Raw genomic sequence first — 14,792 nt, forward strand, 5'->3', positions numbered from 1 at the left:
GGAAGTGCAGAGGTGCTCACCCGTGGGTGCAGGACGCTCACCCGTGGGTTCAAGGGTGCTCACCTGTGGGTGCAGAGGTGCTCACCTGTGGGTGCAGGATGCTCACCCATGGGCTCAAGGGTGCTCAACCTGGGCTGCTCATCTTGGGGAGGTGCAGGGGTGCTTACCTGCGGGTGCCGACCCCTGCAGCCCAGCCCCCACAGAGCGGGGCCTTGTGAGGCTTGGAGGAGCTCAGACACAACCTTATTAAAAATTAATATTTCAGTGAGCTAATCGCCTTGCTCTGCCTTTTAATTGATTGGCTAAAAGCAGGTCTCTTTGCTGCTCATGTTTTTTTTTTTAATGCCCTTTTATTCCCAGCAATTATTCTTTTTTTTTATGGCCCAGCAAATGAGGCTGCAGGGGGTGGAGGTGCCTGGCTTCAGTGGGGGCCCTGAAAAGCAGAGTTTTGGGGGACACAGAAGTGGGGAGAGGGTCAAGATGTCTCTGTGAGCCGAGGGGCAGCCCGGGACAGCAGCTCGGTGAGAGGGCGCCGCGGGGCGTTCACTCCGAAGCCTAACGATGTGCAGGCAAGAAGCCTCTTCCAGGGCGGCCGGTTGTGGCTCTGGCTGGGCTGGGCCGGGTGAGGCCGGGCCCGGAGGGACGGAGGAGCAGCCCAGGGTGGCGGTGGGGACGGGGGCAGGGCCTGGAGGGGCGTGGTCGGGGCGGGGCCGGGGCGGGCGGGGCCGCGCGGCTCCAGGGCTCGCAGCGACGCGGAGCCGGACGCCGGAGCGGCGGCAGGGTAAGGCTGCTGGGGGGGGACGACACATGGCGGGGGACAGGCTGTGTGGGGCGGGGGTGATACAGGACGGGGCTTGGCCGAGGTTCGGGGTGACAAGTGTCAGGGGAGCCCAGCCGGGGGGTGACAAGCCATCCCGGTGGCACCCGGACAGGAGTCGGGAGCTGGTGATGTTGGGAGCCTTTGGCACCCGGGGCCGAAACGCCCCATGGCCGAGCTGGCCTGGGCGGGCAGGAGGACGTTAACACTGAAGCCTAGTGATGGCCAGCGGCCGGGGCCATATTGCTGCCCAGGCGGGCAGGCCGGGAGGAAGGAGGGGCAGGGCGAGAGGTGATGGAGCCCCGTGGGTGAGGTCCAGCATGGGTGTCCCCTGGGACACAGATTGGGGGGGGGGGGGAACACCAGTGCGTGCCGGCCTGGCAGGGGTTAATGCCGGACTGTTCCACTCGGATGGTTCAGGCAGCGAAGGGAGGAGGTAGAGGAGGAGGAGGAGGAGGATGTCACCTGTCGATCTGTCATTTCTCTTTTCCAGCCAGGATGGGGGACGCCGCTAGCACCAAGCTGGGCCGGCGGTGAGGCAAGGGGGAGTAGGGAGGAAGAGGATGGAGAGGGGGGGGCGAAGGTGAAGGTGGGCCCCCCCCCCTCCCAAAATATCCCCCACCCCATCGGGCCATCACCATGGCGACGAATTTTAACGACATCATCAAGCAAGGCTACGTGAGGATGAAGAGCAAGAAGCTGGGGGTGAGTGTGGGGGGGTGTCTTTTGGAATTGGGGGGGGAGGGTGTCACCCGTGGATCTGGGGCTCCGGTCGCCTCTCAGGCAACGAGCGCCCCTTGGTTTGGGGTTGAATAAGCAGCATTTTGGGGGCTGCAGCGATGCCGGGAGGGCGGGGGGGGGGGGCCGCAGACCACTTGTTGGTACCCAAATCATCCAGCAGCCCCAGGGGGACGGATCCTGCACCGGGTGCCCCCCTCCCCTCCCGACCCCCCGTGCCTCAGTTTCCCTCCACACCCAGTTTTGGCACGGGGGGGATGCCCCACGCTGGTGGGGGGGGGGGGGGGGGGGACGGCTTCTGGGTACAAATTAGGGGAGTGCTGGAGTGCAGCACCCATGGGCCCGTGGGTGGGGGTGGAGGGGTCAGGGGTTTTGGTCGCCCGCCTTCTTCGGCTCGGAGCCGGCAGCAACGAGCATGCTGGGTAATTTCACGCTAATTAGGGAGAACAAAGAGGGAGCGGGCTTGGGGGGGGGACGGACGCGCTTGGGGACCGGTGGCCCCGCCACCCCTGGAGGCAGGGGCTGCGGGAGAAATACGGGGAGATTCCGGGATGGGGGTCCCCTTGGGAGCCTTGCCCTCCCTCTTCGTTAATTAAGCTCTGTAATTAGCGTCGGTGGGGCGGAGGGATGATGGCAGCCCCGGGGTTGTCCCAGTCCCCAGCATCCCCTCCTGCCCCCAGCAGCGGGGCATCGGCAGGGCCGGGGGGGGTCCTGGGGAAGGGGATGGGGACATGGTGGGGACGGGGACCACCACCTGCTGTGTCCGGCAGATCTACCGGCGGTGCTGGCTGGTCTTCCGGAAATCCTCCAGCAAAGGGCCCCAGCGCCTGGAGAAGTACCCGGATGAGAAGTCGGCATGCCTGCGTGGGTGCCCCAAGGTGAGGGGGTGCAGGGGGGGTGTGTGTGTTTGCTGGGGTGCTGCACGCTAGCAGAGCCCCATGCCGGAGCGGGTGCCTCCGTGCCTCAACTTACCGGTCCGGAGCTGGGTGGCTGTCGCCCGGCACATCGTGGTGGGTGCAGCCAGCTCTGGGCGCCACAGGGGCCAGGTTTGGGTGCAGCAGGGGAGAAGATGTGGGTGCCATGGTGGCCGGGTTAGGGGCGCAGCAGGGGACTGGTGGGGTCTGGAGACGGCGGTGCCCAATGTTGGGGTGCTGCGGGGTCGGGGTTTGGGTGCGGCAGTGGCCAGGTCTGGGAGCAGCAGGGGTGTGGGGGTCTTGCAGCAGCTGGGGTCTGGGTGCAGCAGCTGGGGTCTGGGTGCAGCAGCAGGGGCCGGGGTCTGGGTGCAGCAGCCCAGCTCTGGGTGCCGCGGCAGCCAGGTCTAGGTGCCGCAGCTGGGGGCTGGGTGCAGTGACATCCCCCCCCCACCCCCCGCCACCACCACCTCCTCACAGGTGACTGAGATCAGCAACGTCAAGTGCATCACCCGGCTGCCCAAGGAGACCAAGAGACAGGCCGTGGCCATCGTTTTCACTGACGACTCTGCCCGGACCTTCACCTGCGATTCGGGTATGGGGCAGCGCCTGGGGGGCCGGGCTGAGGGGTGCCGGGTGGGGCCCCCCAGTTTGGCCAGGGTCGCCCAGGGGCTGTTGTGGTGCGTTGCAGAGCTGGAGGCGGAGGAGTGGTACAAGACGCTGTCGGTGGAGTGCCTGGGCACCCGCCTGAACGACATCAGCCTGGGGGAGCCCGACCTGCTGGCGCCCGGCGTGCAGTGCGAGCAGACGGGTGAGCGTGGCGGCGGGGCGCTCGCTCGGGGCTCAGCCTTGCTACGCGCACACCCCCCCACCCCCCCCGAATTTTTTTTTTAATTTCCCCCCCACTTCTCCAGACCGGTTCAACGTGTTCCTCCTCCCCTGCCCCAACCTGGACATTTACGGCGAGTGCAAGCTGCAGATCACCCACGAAAACATCTACCTCTGGGACACGCACAACCCCCGGGTGAAGCTGGTCTCCTGGCCCCTCTGCTCCCTGCGCCGCTACGGGCGCGATGCCACCCGCTTCACCTTCGAGGCCGGACGGTGAGATGTCACCCTCGCTGGGACAGGGACCACCCTTGGGTGCACTGGGAGGTGGCACTGCTGCCATCACCCCCCGGGCAGGCATGACACTGGGGTGATGGCCATGAGCCTGCACGGGGTGCCCCACGGAAGGGGAGGTTTGGGGCTGGTGCTGCCTGCTCAGCACCGTGGAGGGGACATGGGGACAGCACTTCAAGTGTGGGAAGCTGGGCCAGTTGCCACCTTGCAGGCGGGGAGGATTTTTTTACCATCCCTCAGCTTGGGGACCCCGGTGACACTCTGTGCCCTGTCCCTGCAGGATGTGTGACGCGGGGGAAGGTCTCTACACCTTCCAGACGCAGGAGGGCGAGCAGATCTACCAGCGCGTGCACAGCGCCACATTGGCCATCGCCGAGCAGCACAAGAGGGTCCTGCTGGAGATGGAGAAGAACGTCAGGGTGAGCTCCAGCTCGCTCCAGGGACACAAGCTGGGGGGTGGCTCGGGGTGCCCCATGTCACCCTCACCCCCTTCTCGTCCTCCGCAGCTTCTGAACAAGGGTACCGAGCACTTCTCCTACCCCTGCACCCCCACCACCATGCTGCCCCGCAGCGCCTACTGGCATCACATCACTGGCTCCCAGAACATGGCCGAGTCCTCCAGCTACGCCGGTGAGTGTCCCCGTCCCCCACTGAGGAGCCACCGCTCCTCCAGTCCCCGGGGCATTCCCCACAGCACAAGCCCACCCTCTGCTTCGTCCCCAGGGGAGGCGTACGCGGGCGCCCAGGCCAGCTCGGACACCGACCTCCTCAACAGGTTCATCTTGCTGAAGCCAAAGTCCTCCAAAAGCGAGAAGCCTGAAAGCAGGGAGCCCACATCGTCCCCGTGAGCTGGCAGGGGGGGGACTGTGGCGGGGGTCCCCTTTTTCTTCCCCGAGGGGTGACAAGGACGCAGGCAGCTGCCCCTCCAAGTCCCCCGGGAGACCGAGCTGGGGCATTGTCTGTGTGAAGACCTTGGGGGAGCAGGCGCCGACTCGCGCCTTGGCCTGGCGTTACAGGAGGCAACAGCTGGCTCTGCCTCGACTGACTTGAAATATATATTGAATATCCGTATCATAAAAGATTTTTCCTTCTCACATGAACGCAAACTTCGTGGCCGCTGAAGAGCTCTCAGGCGGGGATGCTCAGAGGTTTTTGACTCTTGGGGATCCAGCTGGGAGGTGGAGAAGAGGGGAAGGGCAGGGGGGCGTCAAGAAATTCGGTGTGTTTTCTGCAAGGGGGAAGGCTGGAGCATCACCCCGCTGCGGAGCCGGAGGGGCGCTGGAGGATGCGTGGGCTGAAGGTGCGGGGTCCCAGCATCTCGCCCCACCCCCAAGAAGAGCAGGGTTCTCCTGGGGACACCCTGCCGCCCCTGAGCTGATTTTTGCACTTCTCGAAGCTATTGAAACACTCGCTGTAGAATTGAGACGTCTCAGGAGAAACTGGTTTTCCTTCCAGGGAGGGTGGGCTGGCGGCAGCCTCCCCGGCTTCGCTCCTCCAACCCGCAGCCACTCCCTGGGCTGTGCCCCCCTCTTCCCCCCAGATTATCTGGTGCTGGGCAACCCAGGGACCAGTTTTGGCCAGTAGCATCTGTCCCTCAAAGGGCAGCTCTGTGGATATAAAGAGTCCCTGGGTGGAGAAGCCCGGGCTGTCGGGGGGAAGCGCTGCATTCCTCCATGCATTCCCACCGTCTTCGCTCCCCCCTTGCCCACCGGTGCGGCCGGGCCAAAGCCCTCGCCCGAGGGAAGAGCTGGGCTTCATGTGCTGAACTCAAAAGCAATTGGATTTTTTTTCTAGTTCTCCTATTTATTGACCTCCTTTAGAAGGGCTATCTTTTTATTGCCGTGCAAACCTTGGTGTTTCTTTGGAGTCTTCTTTCGGGCTGGGTTGGGTGGTCAGTGGTTTTATTTCCGCCCTTGAAGCTCCAGGTCCGTGCTTTGGGGAGGGGGAGTGTCGTGACGTGGGAACCTGTGGTCTGTAAATACTGTGTCTTGGGTTGGTGTAGCTTGTGGCTGAGGCTGGGGAGCTGCTGGGGGGGACCGGCGGGATGGAGAAGGGCTGCTCCCCGCAGCATGGCCGGGTGCGGAGGGGCTCGTGGGCACCCCAACACCGCCTGGCAGCACGTCCTCCCCCGGGTGAGAGGTGTAACCTGCTCTCTTTTCCTGGCTACACACCTCATCTGGAAAAGATTTAACATTTATTACCAAAAAAGTTTGGGTTTTGTTTTTTGTTTTTTTTAAGGAGTTGCTCAATGAATAAACAACCCTTATCCACCCTTCCTGTTTGTCTGTTCCATCCAAACGCGCTCGGGAAGTGCAAGCAAGAGTAGCGCCTGCCAGAGAGAAAAATGCTGATGGAGGGAGGTTTCCTAAGGCTCCTGGCAGCATGCTTGGCTCAAAGCTTTGTTCTGCCTCCAGCCACGGACAGGACATTTCAAGTGAAGCCCTAAAACCACTGGGGAGGGGAGAAGGGTGGAGCAAGTTGCCACCCTCCATCAAACGAGCCCAAGTGAAATGGGACGCCAGCACCCCGCTGTCACCCTGCAGCTCTGGGGACGTGCCAGGGCAGCGGTGGCTCCAAATCCCCGGGCGAAGGAGTTTCAAACCGCACTATCTCCCAGCTCTTCCAGAATTGTGCCAGTTCGGTTCTCCACACCTCGACGGCCTGGCAGAGCGCTGGCCTCAAGGCGTGACAGCCACACCAGGCGGGGCAGTGCTCCCTCCAGGGATGGGGACAGCTCTTGGGGAGCCGTGTCACGGCAAGGACACCGAAGCAGCAGCAGCTCTTCCCTGGCGCAGAAGGCAGCGCTCACTCAGGCTGCTCTCTCCGGCTCAGAGTGAGCACCCGTCCCCTCTCCCTGAGCCATTCCCATGCCCCACATCCACGCTGGAACGAGCAGAGTGGCACACACACCTTTTCCTTCCTCCCAGCCACCGGGATAAGGAAGAGGCGGATCTCTCCAGGAAAAGTGTCACCTAGAAGCTCATCCCAAGTCCTGCTGGACGCTGACAGAGCGGAAGGGAAGGGGAACCCGGGCAATTGCTGCAGCCCTTCAGCCGCTGCCACAGTGGTCACAGCTCCAGCCCAGCACACAACCCACCCTGGGGCTGCGGGCACACTGGAAGCTGTCAGCCAGGGGTTATTAATGACAGACTCCCCCCGACGCCCCAGCTCTTAACGTAAAGATTATATAGTGCATGGGTAGAGTCTGCTCCAAAGGAGTCTTTAAATACAGCTAAGCCTGCCCGGCCCATCTGGGCTCCCCTGCAGCACTGCCTTCTGCAGCATCTCGCTTCCCAGCCCAGCCTCAAACAGCTGCTTTAAACATAGCGTCGGATCGGTAAATGATGGGCTACCTGCTGGAGGGGGTTCTGGTCTCCTTAGGAGATAACATCAAGAGCAGCAATCAGCAGTAGAGCGCAATGCTCCCTCCAAAGCCTATCTCATTATGGTAATGTCTATTGGAGGGAAGTAAATGATGTGACATCTCCTCCTGCAGCCCCGGACGAGCTTTCAGGGATGACAGAACACGGAGGGGTAAGGCTTTATTCAGCGCAGTAAGGAACGGACATGCAAATAAGGCAGGGTTGTGTAACTGAGGTACACGCTTCCCAATCCCAAATGCCACGTGGCCAGGATCCAAAACGCTGGCCTAAAACTCTGGGATCGCTTAGAGACAAAGCCTGTCCCAGCAAAGCCGCTCACCAATTCCCTTCCTGCTTTACACTACACACCTCGATGGCTTTCCCTGGGAAGGGAAGCCAGGGAAGAGGTGTCACTGACCAGCAGAGCCGGGCCAGGAATGGCAGAGGGAGTTGGGGAGGCAAAAGTCTCGGCCCAGGGTGCTGCCAGGGAGAGGTAGGAACCCTCTGCATCACTCACGCCTGAGCACTCTCTCGCAAGGGACCACCTCAGTTTATAGTGAGAACGTCGCTCTGAATCTCGTGGCTCAGCTGCGTCTGGAGGTCGCTCAGTTTCTTCTTCAGGCCAGACAGCGCAGAGAGAACGATGGTCTCTGGGCGCAGAGAACCGCAGGACTCCACGTTGTAATAAAACCTGAGGTTACAAGTCAGCGGGGTAAGTCACCACCTGCCCTGCAAGGAGGTGCAAAACCAGGGAGCACCCACAGGGAGCAGGGAGCTGTGTAGGGAATCCCAGCCACCGGCATCACTCACCTCCCAACTGGGCAACCGCGAGCACTGCCCCTCTACAACCATCCCACCAACACTCGTGACTCCGCAGGCTGCGAGAGCACTTCCGAGCTTTTTCTCTGTTCAGCACTGCGAGGTGTGAGCCAGCACAGAGCCCCGTACCAGGAGTTAGACTGGCCGTAGGCACTTCTGCAGTGCAAATAACCCGGGAGAGAGGGCACCAGCAATCGGAGCATGAGAGACCCACATGGGTGAATAAATATCCTAAGCCATTTTCCCCTGCAGGCCTCACACTTCACCGCGTGCTACACTGCCCTGCTTGATAACACCAACTCAGGAGAGCCGTCTAGTATCTCCCAGAGGGGAAAACCTGCCAGGCCTGGGCATATCACCAGTTAATGCCAACTTCTGCCCTGCTTTTCGGGGAACACCAACTCCCTGCACTGGCAAACTTCAGTGCAGAGTAGATACTCTTGTATTAATGAAAGCCAAAGAGATGCACCCAGATCACAGAACCATAGAATAATAGAATGGTTCAGGTTGGAAGGGACCTTAAAGATCACGTAGTTCCAATCCCCCTGCCATGGGGGGTTCCGACACCCCATTTTCCAGCTGTGGCAACGCATTCAGCTTCCTACCTCTCTGGCTTCCCATTGGGGTCATAGGGAGCCTGAGCATCCTCCTCATCAATCTCAGAGTACTCACTCTTGGGCCTGGAATCAGAGAGCATGGAAGGTTAGCACAGAAGTCCTGCTCCAGCCCGGCTCCTTGGAGCCCAGGCGCTCTGCGGCACTGTTTGGCCCCAGAGAGCGAGCACTGGGGCTCATGTCCAGCAGGCAAAGGAGCAGTCATCAAATATTGTCACAGAGGAAAAGCTCAGTCCCACATTGCCCTTTCTAGCTCCTCATTAATGCCACAGTCACCCAGCAGCGCTGGAGGAAGGGGATCAGCCCCACCCTGCCCAAACTCAGCAAGCCTGGTGCCGGGTACTGTGGCTCCATCCACCTACACTGGCACAATATGGCACAATCAGCGAAGGGATGCTGATGGCCGAAGGGACTGTGTTTATGGAGCCTGGATGCTGTTTATGGAGCAAAGGACCTTGTGTTATGTTTTCTTTCTACTTTTCACTGGGCCAGGAAAACACTGGAGCACTCCAGCACTCAGTCCGTGCAGCACAGCTGAGATGAGAAGGCCCAGTCAGCTCGTGCCCAGCAGGAAAAAATCTCCTGTACTGCAGAGACCAGCATTAGCAAGCTCCATCCTGATCTCTGGCACCTCCGCTCCTCTACACACATTGCTACCAAAATCACTGCAATACCCGTGCATCAGCCAGGCCAGCATCTTTCGACCCATTGCATCCCTTGGCTTATAAAGCATCATACCAGAGAGACTGTTTGGAAGCACTTAATCCATGTAAAAAACCCAAAGCCTTGAGCTGTCTGATAAGCCAGCACAGAAAATCCTGTGCCCACCAAGGTCTCCTGCTGGCCTTCCTCTGCCCCAGCGATGTCAAGAGAGGCTGGTCTTAGCACCCTATCATCAGCTGCCTTCAATAAAACTGCACTTCTCAAACAGATCCTCTGTCTGTACCAAACCGGCGAGAGAGATAAAGCGTTACTGGAGCTGGGTCTTCACGTTACTTGCAAAACCACCCACAACCAAAACCAGGGCTTTTTGGTTTCCACCACCATGACAGCTGCTTTGAGAGTCCAGCTGCATGCCAGTGCTCCGCCAACAGCCTCAAAAAGCAACCAGCATGTCAAGCCAAACCAAAAATAATAGCTAGCCTTGGATAGCAGAGGCCTTTGTCTCTGCGTTGTCTTCACAGGGAATCAAATGAACTTGGAAATCCAGACAGATCATTAGGAAACAGGCAGCTCCAATGGCAATCTTTCTTTGGGACTTTTTCCAACTTTTACATGTGTTTTGTCAAGAACTTCTCAAAAACTGTTTCCAGGTACCCAGACGCTTGTATAACACACCAGGTTCCTGAAGACACAGCCAACTCTGCCACCGAACAAAAGAATCCCCATTAGTAGCTGCCTTGGGCCACCCAGCCAGGGAAGTGCCTCATTGCCAAGGTACGTGTGCTCAGCCACGCTGCTGGGGCTGTTCTCTGTGATCCCGACATCTCCAAAAGCCCGGCCTCTCCAAAATTCACACTGTGACATTCCCCAACCAAAAAAGAAGGCAAACCCAATGATACCTCATCCTGCCTGGCATCTGTCGGTCCAACTCAAAGCAGTATTCTAGGTCTGTCACTTCATCAATGTCAAAGACTTACTATCTAGCATTACAGAAATTAAATGAGAGAATTTTTACAGCACCAAAATGAAGCCTAAAATGATTTCAAATCCTGATTTGAAATTCCGCTTTACAGAGACATTCTTCCTTCTTAAGAATCCAAATCTATCACCCAGACAATCAGATGAACTTTGGGACAATTTATCTGCCACAAATCATTTAGAAACTTCAAAACTATCCAGTTCCACTCCCAGAACTGCCAGTGACAAAGAACGGGCCGGCACATCAACTCTTGTGACATGCTCCTGACCACAAAGCTGCTGAGCAGCATCCTCCTTGGCTCTGCACCACCTCACCACAACCGGCCTCTCACGGACTTTCCCCCTAACAGCTTGGGCTGTAACTGGCAGTTCCCGAAGTCCGGCTTCAGCCCACGTGTACAGATCATCAACACTAAGGAAAATGCCCATTTCCAGATTTCTGGCACTACCAGCCAGCCTGGTTCCTACTGGAGATCCCAGAGCACCGCCCTGGCGAACTGCTGAAGGAGCCGAACACCAGGCACATTGCGTTCTCACCCAGACTGACTGAACCGGACCCAGGAACGCACCCTACAGAGCCCATCAAAGCCAAGCAGGGTTCACTCCTTCCATTCGTAAAACAGGGCTGGGATGGCTGCAGGCAGATCCCAGCCTATTTCATACATGTTATGGATTCACCTACATCTCCACCCTCGGCGACAAAAAGCTTCTCAAGTCTCCTGAGTACAAACCTAGCTCCACAGCATCCCTGTGACAGCTCCTGAGCAGAAGGCCCCTGGCAGTCCAGCTGATGTGTGAAATCTAGGCTAACTGCACCTCCGGGAAGCTTCTTTACTGAGAGCTAACTTAGCAAGGCACAGCATAAGGCCATGCTCTGTGATGGGTTCAAGCACCCAGGGTCAAAGCAGACAGTGTGGAGGTACAACAGCCCGCTACCTGCCTGCTACTGCTTGCTGCCATTTGCAGAGTCAAATTTGGCAGCGTGGGGCCTGGCGGCGGCAGGAGGAAAACCCGCTGAGCCCCTTCTGCCACTCGGCCTCCTCTCCAGCTGTAGCTCTGCTCAGGCTTCTGTTCCCTCTTGCTCAACCCTGACTTCTGTGGTCCCTGCACCAAATCCTGCTCCTGTACTGAGATCTTACCAACTCTGAGCGCAGCTCTGGCTGCTGCCCTGCTGATACAGCGGCATATCCACCGCCCCCTCTAGTCCCTGCTCTCAGCCTGCCTTGACTAAAGCACCTGGTTCCTCGCTGTGCTGCTGGCTCCAGCATGCTCGATGGCAGTATGTCTGCTAGGTGGTCACTGGGATGCAGAGCAAGGAGTAGTTCAGGTGTCCGCTCATGGAAAAGCGTGCTAAGTAAAGTCCTCGCCCTGGCCAAAGCAGGGCAGCAGCTTTCCAAAAGCAAAATCATGTCACTTTTAGATGAGACACAGCATACTACTGGTGCAGAATGGTATGTCAGAGCACAGGAAAGGTCCAGAGAGGAAAAACCTGCTGCCAAAGCTCACGCTCCAGGAGTGAGATGTATGGGTGAAATGAGAGCCACACACTGGGCTCCCTCAAACTAACAGGGCTTCAAAATCAGCCTTGCAACCTAAACTTACGCTCTTTGCTCTCAGTCACCGCTTCCCCCTCGCGTGCATCTACTCCTTCCTCAGACCTTACCCTGACCTACACACCACTTGTGCAGGGAAGAAAAAACCAGGAACGAATGGTGGGAAAGAACATGAAAGCGTGCGAGGTAAAACAGCAGTGACAGTACGTGAGGAGAAGACAAGAGGCAGCCACAAACCAGTTCACCTCACACACAGCTGCAACCAAGGGACTGGCCTTGGTGCCCTAATGCAGGAGCAGAGTCTGTGCAAGGGGAAGTCACAGGCATGCTCATGATCACTCACCGACCCAAATTATCCCCAGGGCCGAAACGTAGCTGCCTGCTGGAAAATCTGTTCCAGTGCCTCCAGACAGACATTAGGACTTACCACTCCTCTGGTTTGGGGTACACAGTGTGCCTCAGCGCATTGTCCGGGTCGTACTCAAAAGCTACACCTGCTGTGGGGTTCCACTTGGCGTGCTCCTTGCCAAAGCCCTTCTTGGCATAGGCTCGCAGTCTCAGCTCCTGGCCCTTCCGCAGCTTCACAATGAGGATGTCTGCGGAAAAGCACACGCCCGTTTGAGAAGGCTGCGGAGGAGAAATGGGCGTGCAGGATCACACGAGGCCAAAGGCAGGAATTTTTACTGCCCAGGAAGATGTCTCCAGAAACCAGGGCTTGCTTGGATTATTAAAGGGCTCATCGGTGTCCCCAGAGTAGCTGGGAAACACCATGCTAAGTAAAAAGGAGGTGCACATATGCCCAGAGGCACAGCTCAGGCCCCCAGGCAATGGTGGACAGCACAGCATTTTGCATCTTTGCTGTCTCTAAGCTCTCAAAAGGAAAGAGAAGCACCCTCTGACACAGGACTTTAGTTCTGGGGATAACCTTTAAGTGGTATTAAGACAAAATGCTAACCCCACTGATGCAGCATCTCCCAACTGCCAGCTTTACAGCTGCCTTATGGTTACACAGATAGTAAAAGAAGAATGAGTTAAAACAGCCTGAGAGAAAAATTTATTTCCTCCTCCGGCTCTTAGTGCCAGTGAAACGCTGCTTACCATCCTGCTCCACATAGTCATTAGGGTCGTTGTCTCTGCTCCGAGATGTTACCTGCAGAAGAACAAGCGAATTAACGGCCAGATCAGCTTTTTTTCCCACATGAAGTATCAGTTGCCTACAAAAACTAGAGACTGCAGAGAGCCACTCCAGAGTGACTTACGGCAACAAATCCAGCCCACCCTATTTAATGGAAATCGGGACAATCCAGGCAGCTGTGGCTAGGTATTTGATATCCCACTCCACCAGCCCGCTTGCCTCACGACCTGCTCTCCCCCACCAGATGGAGAGTGCTCCAGCCCAGCGCCGCTGCATGGTTCTGTGACACAGCCCAGAGTCAGTCCCATTACTGCTGGCAGGTGACACACAGCACTCGCAGCACCTCAGCCAAAGCAAGTAAGAGACAGAGGACTACAACTAGGCTTTAACCAGGCAGACACTGTCACCAGTCACCAGAAGCAGCCCCCAGGTTATGGTGACATCCAGATGTGGCCTCAATAGCATTTTAAAACATTCTCCATTAACTCCCTTTGCATCTGTTCTGCTTTGGCTCCACTAACCCTACCCAAGGCAAGCGAGCAAGAGCCGTTTGGCAGCCGTGTCCTGGTCCGGGATCCTCACACCTTGCCATGCTGAGTGCCAAGAACCAGAAAACCAGAGGCCTCTGGGTTGCTGCCAAGCCTTTGAAGAGGCTGACCTTGCCTGAGCCCCAGCAGCAAGCGGGGAGAAGGCAGCAGAACACAAGCACACGTGTTCCAAGTCTTTGAGGCAAGACGGAGGGACAATACTAAAGCCTCCCAAGTGTTTGAGATGAGGGGTGCAGGATGAGGCTTTAACAAGGCCATACTGCTTTGACACGCCATCAGACAGCAACTGAAGGAAAACAAGGTGAATAAGAGGCAGGCACTGGCACACGCTGCTGTTTCTGCAGGTACTCCTGCTTTGCTCTCCCACTATATTTTAAGTGGGACTTTAGTGGGACTAAGTGCTCGAAGGCCTTGTTTTGTCCACATCCCATGTGATTTGAACAGGAGCGCAGAGAGGGGACTCGCTGAAAAGCAGAGAGATCGCACTGACCGGTATGACCCGGGGGTTGTTAGAGATGAGATCACGGGATGTGACGTGACGAGTCTGGTCTTCATTGCACCGGACGTCAAGCGTGAATTCCACAGAGCACTCTGGACAGAACTCATCACACGTGCAGTCCTGGGACAGACATGGGTCAAGACCTTTATGCCAAATTTCTCCCAGCAAGAAATCAGTGGCACTTCCCATCAGATCAGACACCCACCACCATCAAAATAAGCACCTACAATATTTTGCTTGACTCACTCTGGAATACTGCATCTTATCCACAATGTCATCGCTGGTGAGCGGGATGAGACCTGTGGGAAGAAGGAAATCGGGGGAATGTCTGAGTAAGACCATGGGAGCACTGACCCTCCTACCAAGACAGATGGAGGAGCAGCAGCCTCCTGACAAAGGTGTTTCAGTGTCTCCAGACTGATTTCGCCCACAACCTCTGCCTCGCTGCACGTCTCCATCTTCCTCCCCATGCCCGGCACTCACCCAGCCTGTGTGCAATGAATTCGTCATGGAGCACGGAGGAGTTGGCGTCTATCTGGACCCAGTCTATGGCTGCAGAGAGAGGAGAAAGTCACAAGCTGAGAAATATTTCTGTGGGGAAAAGCTGAGCAGCTCGTGAGGGCACAGAAAACATTATGGAGACCACAGTGAAGCTGAGACAACATCTGGGAATACATAATAAAGGCTAAAGAGGGGTGAGGTGAGGCGATGGGGGGAAAATGGAGGGGCACCGATGAGGGTAGCGGGGACCGGGGACCGTGACCACAGGCAAGTGAAAGGCAGTACGGTACCTATGATGGGCACTTCTGCGATGAACACTCTACGAATGGAATTTGCCACCCTGAGGGAGAGAAACACCCGCGGTGAGGCGTGAGGGACCCTCGCGCCGCCCCGGCCTACCCGCAGAGACACTGTCCGGGGCCGAGGCCCGGCCCGTGCTTCGGAGGCCCTGACGGGGGCCGGCGGCAGGAGGTCGCGACCCGAGGCGGGGGATCCCCGCTTCCCGCCTCCCCCGGCCGACTGCACCGCCTGT

General features: G+C 57.8%; 2 protein-coding genes across 4 annotated transcripts in view; one reads left to right on the plus strand and one right to left on the minus strand.

Moving 5' to 3' along the window:
* The first annotated feature begins 704 nt into the window (after positions 1 to 704).
* DOK4 (docking protein 4) lies at positions 705 to 5,622 on the plus strand. The gene is made up of 9 exons (XM_063334005.1): positions 705 to 781; positions 1,311 to 1,522; positions 2,326 to 2,433; positions 2,947 to 3,061; positions 3,158 to 3,277; positions 3,381 to 3,570; positions 3,869 to 4,007; positions 4,095 to 4,218; positions 4,312 to 5,622. Exons 2-9 carry the CDS (start codon positions 1,457 to 1,459, stop codon positions 4,434 to 4,436), a joined length of 987 nt encoding a protein of 328 aa, XP_063190075.1. The 5' UTR covers positions 705 to 781; positions 1,311 to 1,456; the 3' UTR covers positions 4,437 to 5,622.
* Positions 5,623 to 7,117: 1,495 nt separating this feature from the next.
* Positions 7,118 to 14,792, minus strand: part of POLR2C (RNA polymerase II subunit C) — a 241,815-nt gene continuing 234,140 nt past the window's right edge. For 2 of the 3 annotated variants that reach the window (XM_063334011.1, XM_063334010.1), the window contains 8 exons: positions 14,551 to 14,600; positions 14,243 to 14,311; positions 14,006 to 14,058; positions 13,751 to 13,879; positions 12,676 to 12,727; positions 12,005 to 12,173; positions 8,375 to 8,449; positions 7,118 to 7,641 (listed from right to left, as the gene is read on the minus strand). In XM_063334011.1, the coding sequence (XP_063190081.1) occupies positions 7,497 to 7,641; positions 8,375 to 8,449; positions 12,005 to 12,173; positions 12,676 to 12,727; positions 13,751 to 13,879; positions 14,006 to 14,058; positions 14,243 to 14,311; positions 14,551 to 14,600 (742 nt within the window). In that variant the 3' untranslated portion in view covers positions 7,118 to 7,496. The remainder of the gene's footprint in view (positions 7,642 to 8,374; positions 8,450 to 12,004; positions 12,174 to 12,675; positions 12,728 to 13,750; positions 13,880 to 14,005; positions 14,059 to 14,242; positions 14,312 to 14,550; positions 14,601 to 14,792) is intronic. The other variant, XM_063334012.1, reaches the window with a different exon arrangement.

Source organism: Chroicocephalus ridibundus, chromosome 4, assembly GCF_963924245.1.
Source record: "Chroicocephalus ridibundus chromosome 4, bChrRid1.1, whole genome shotgun sequence".
In the NCBI taxonomy this organism is placed as follows: domain Eukaryota; kingdom Metazoa; phylum Chordata; class Aves; order Charadriiformes; family Laridae; genus Chroicocephalus; species Chroicocephalus ridibundus.

What these genes read in the sequence shown, in the direction of transcription:
- DOK4 (XM_063334005.1), top strand. Translation starts at nt 1,457, where the DNA reads ATGGCGACGAATTTTAACGACATCATCAAGCAAGGCTACGTGAGGATG. An exon ending in GACCTTCACCTGCGATTCGG is followed by an intron (nt 3,062 to 3,157) that starts GTATGGGGCAGC and finishes GGTGCGTTGCAG; the next exon opens with AGCTGGAGGCGGAGGAGTGG. An exon ending in AGATGGAGAAGAACGTCAGG is followed by an intron (nt 4,008 to 4,094) that starts GTGAGCTCCAGC and finishes CGTCCTCCGCAG; the next exon opens with CTTCTGAACAAGGGTACCGA.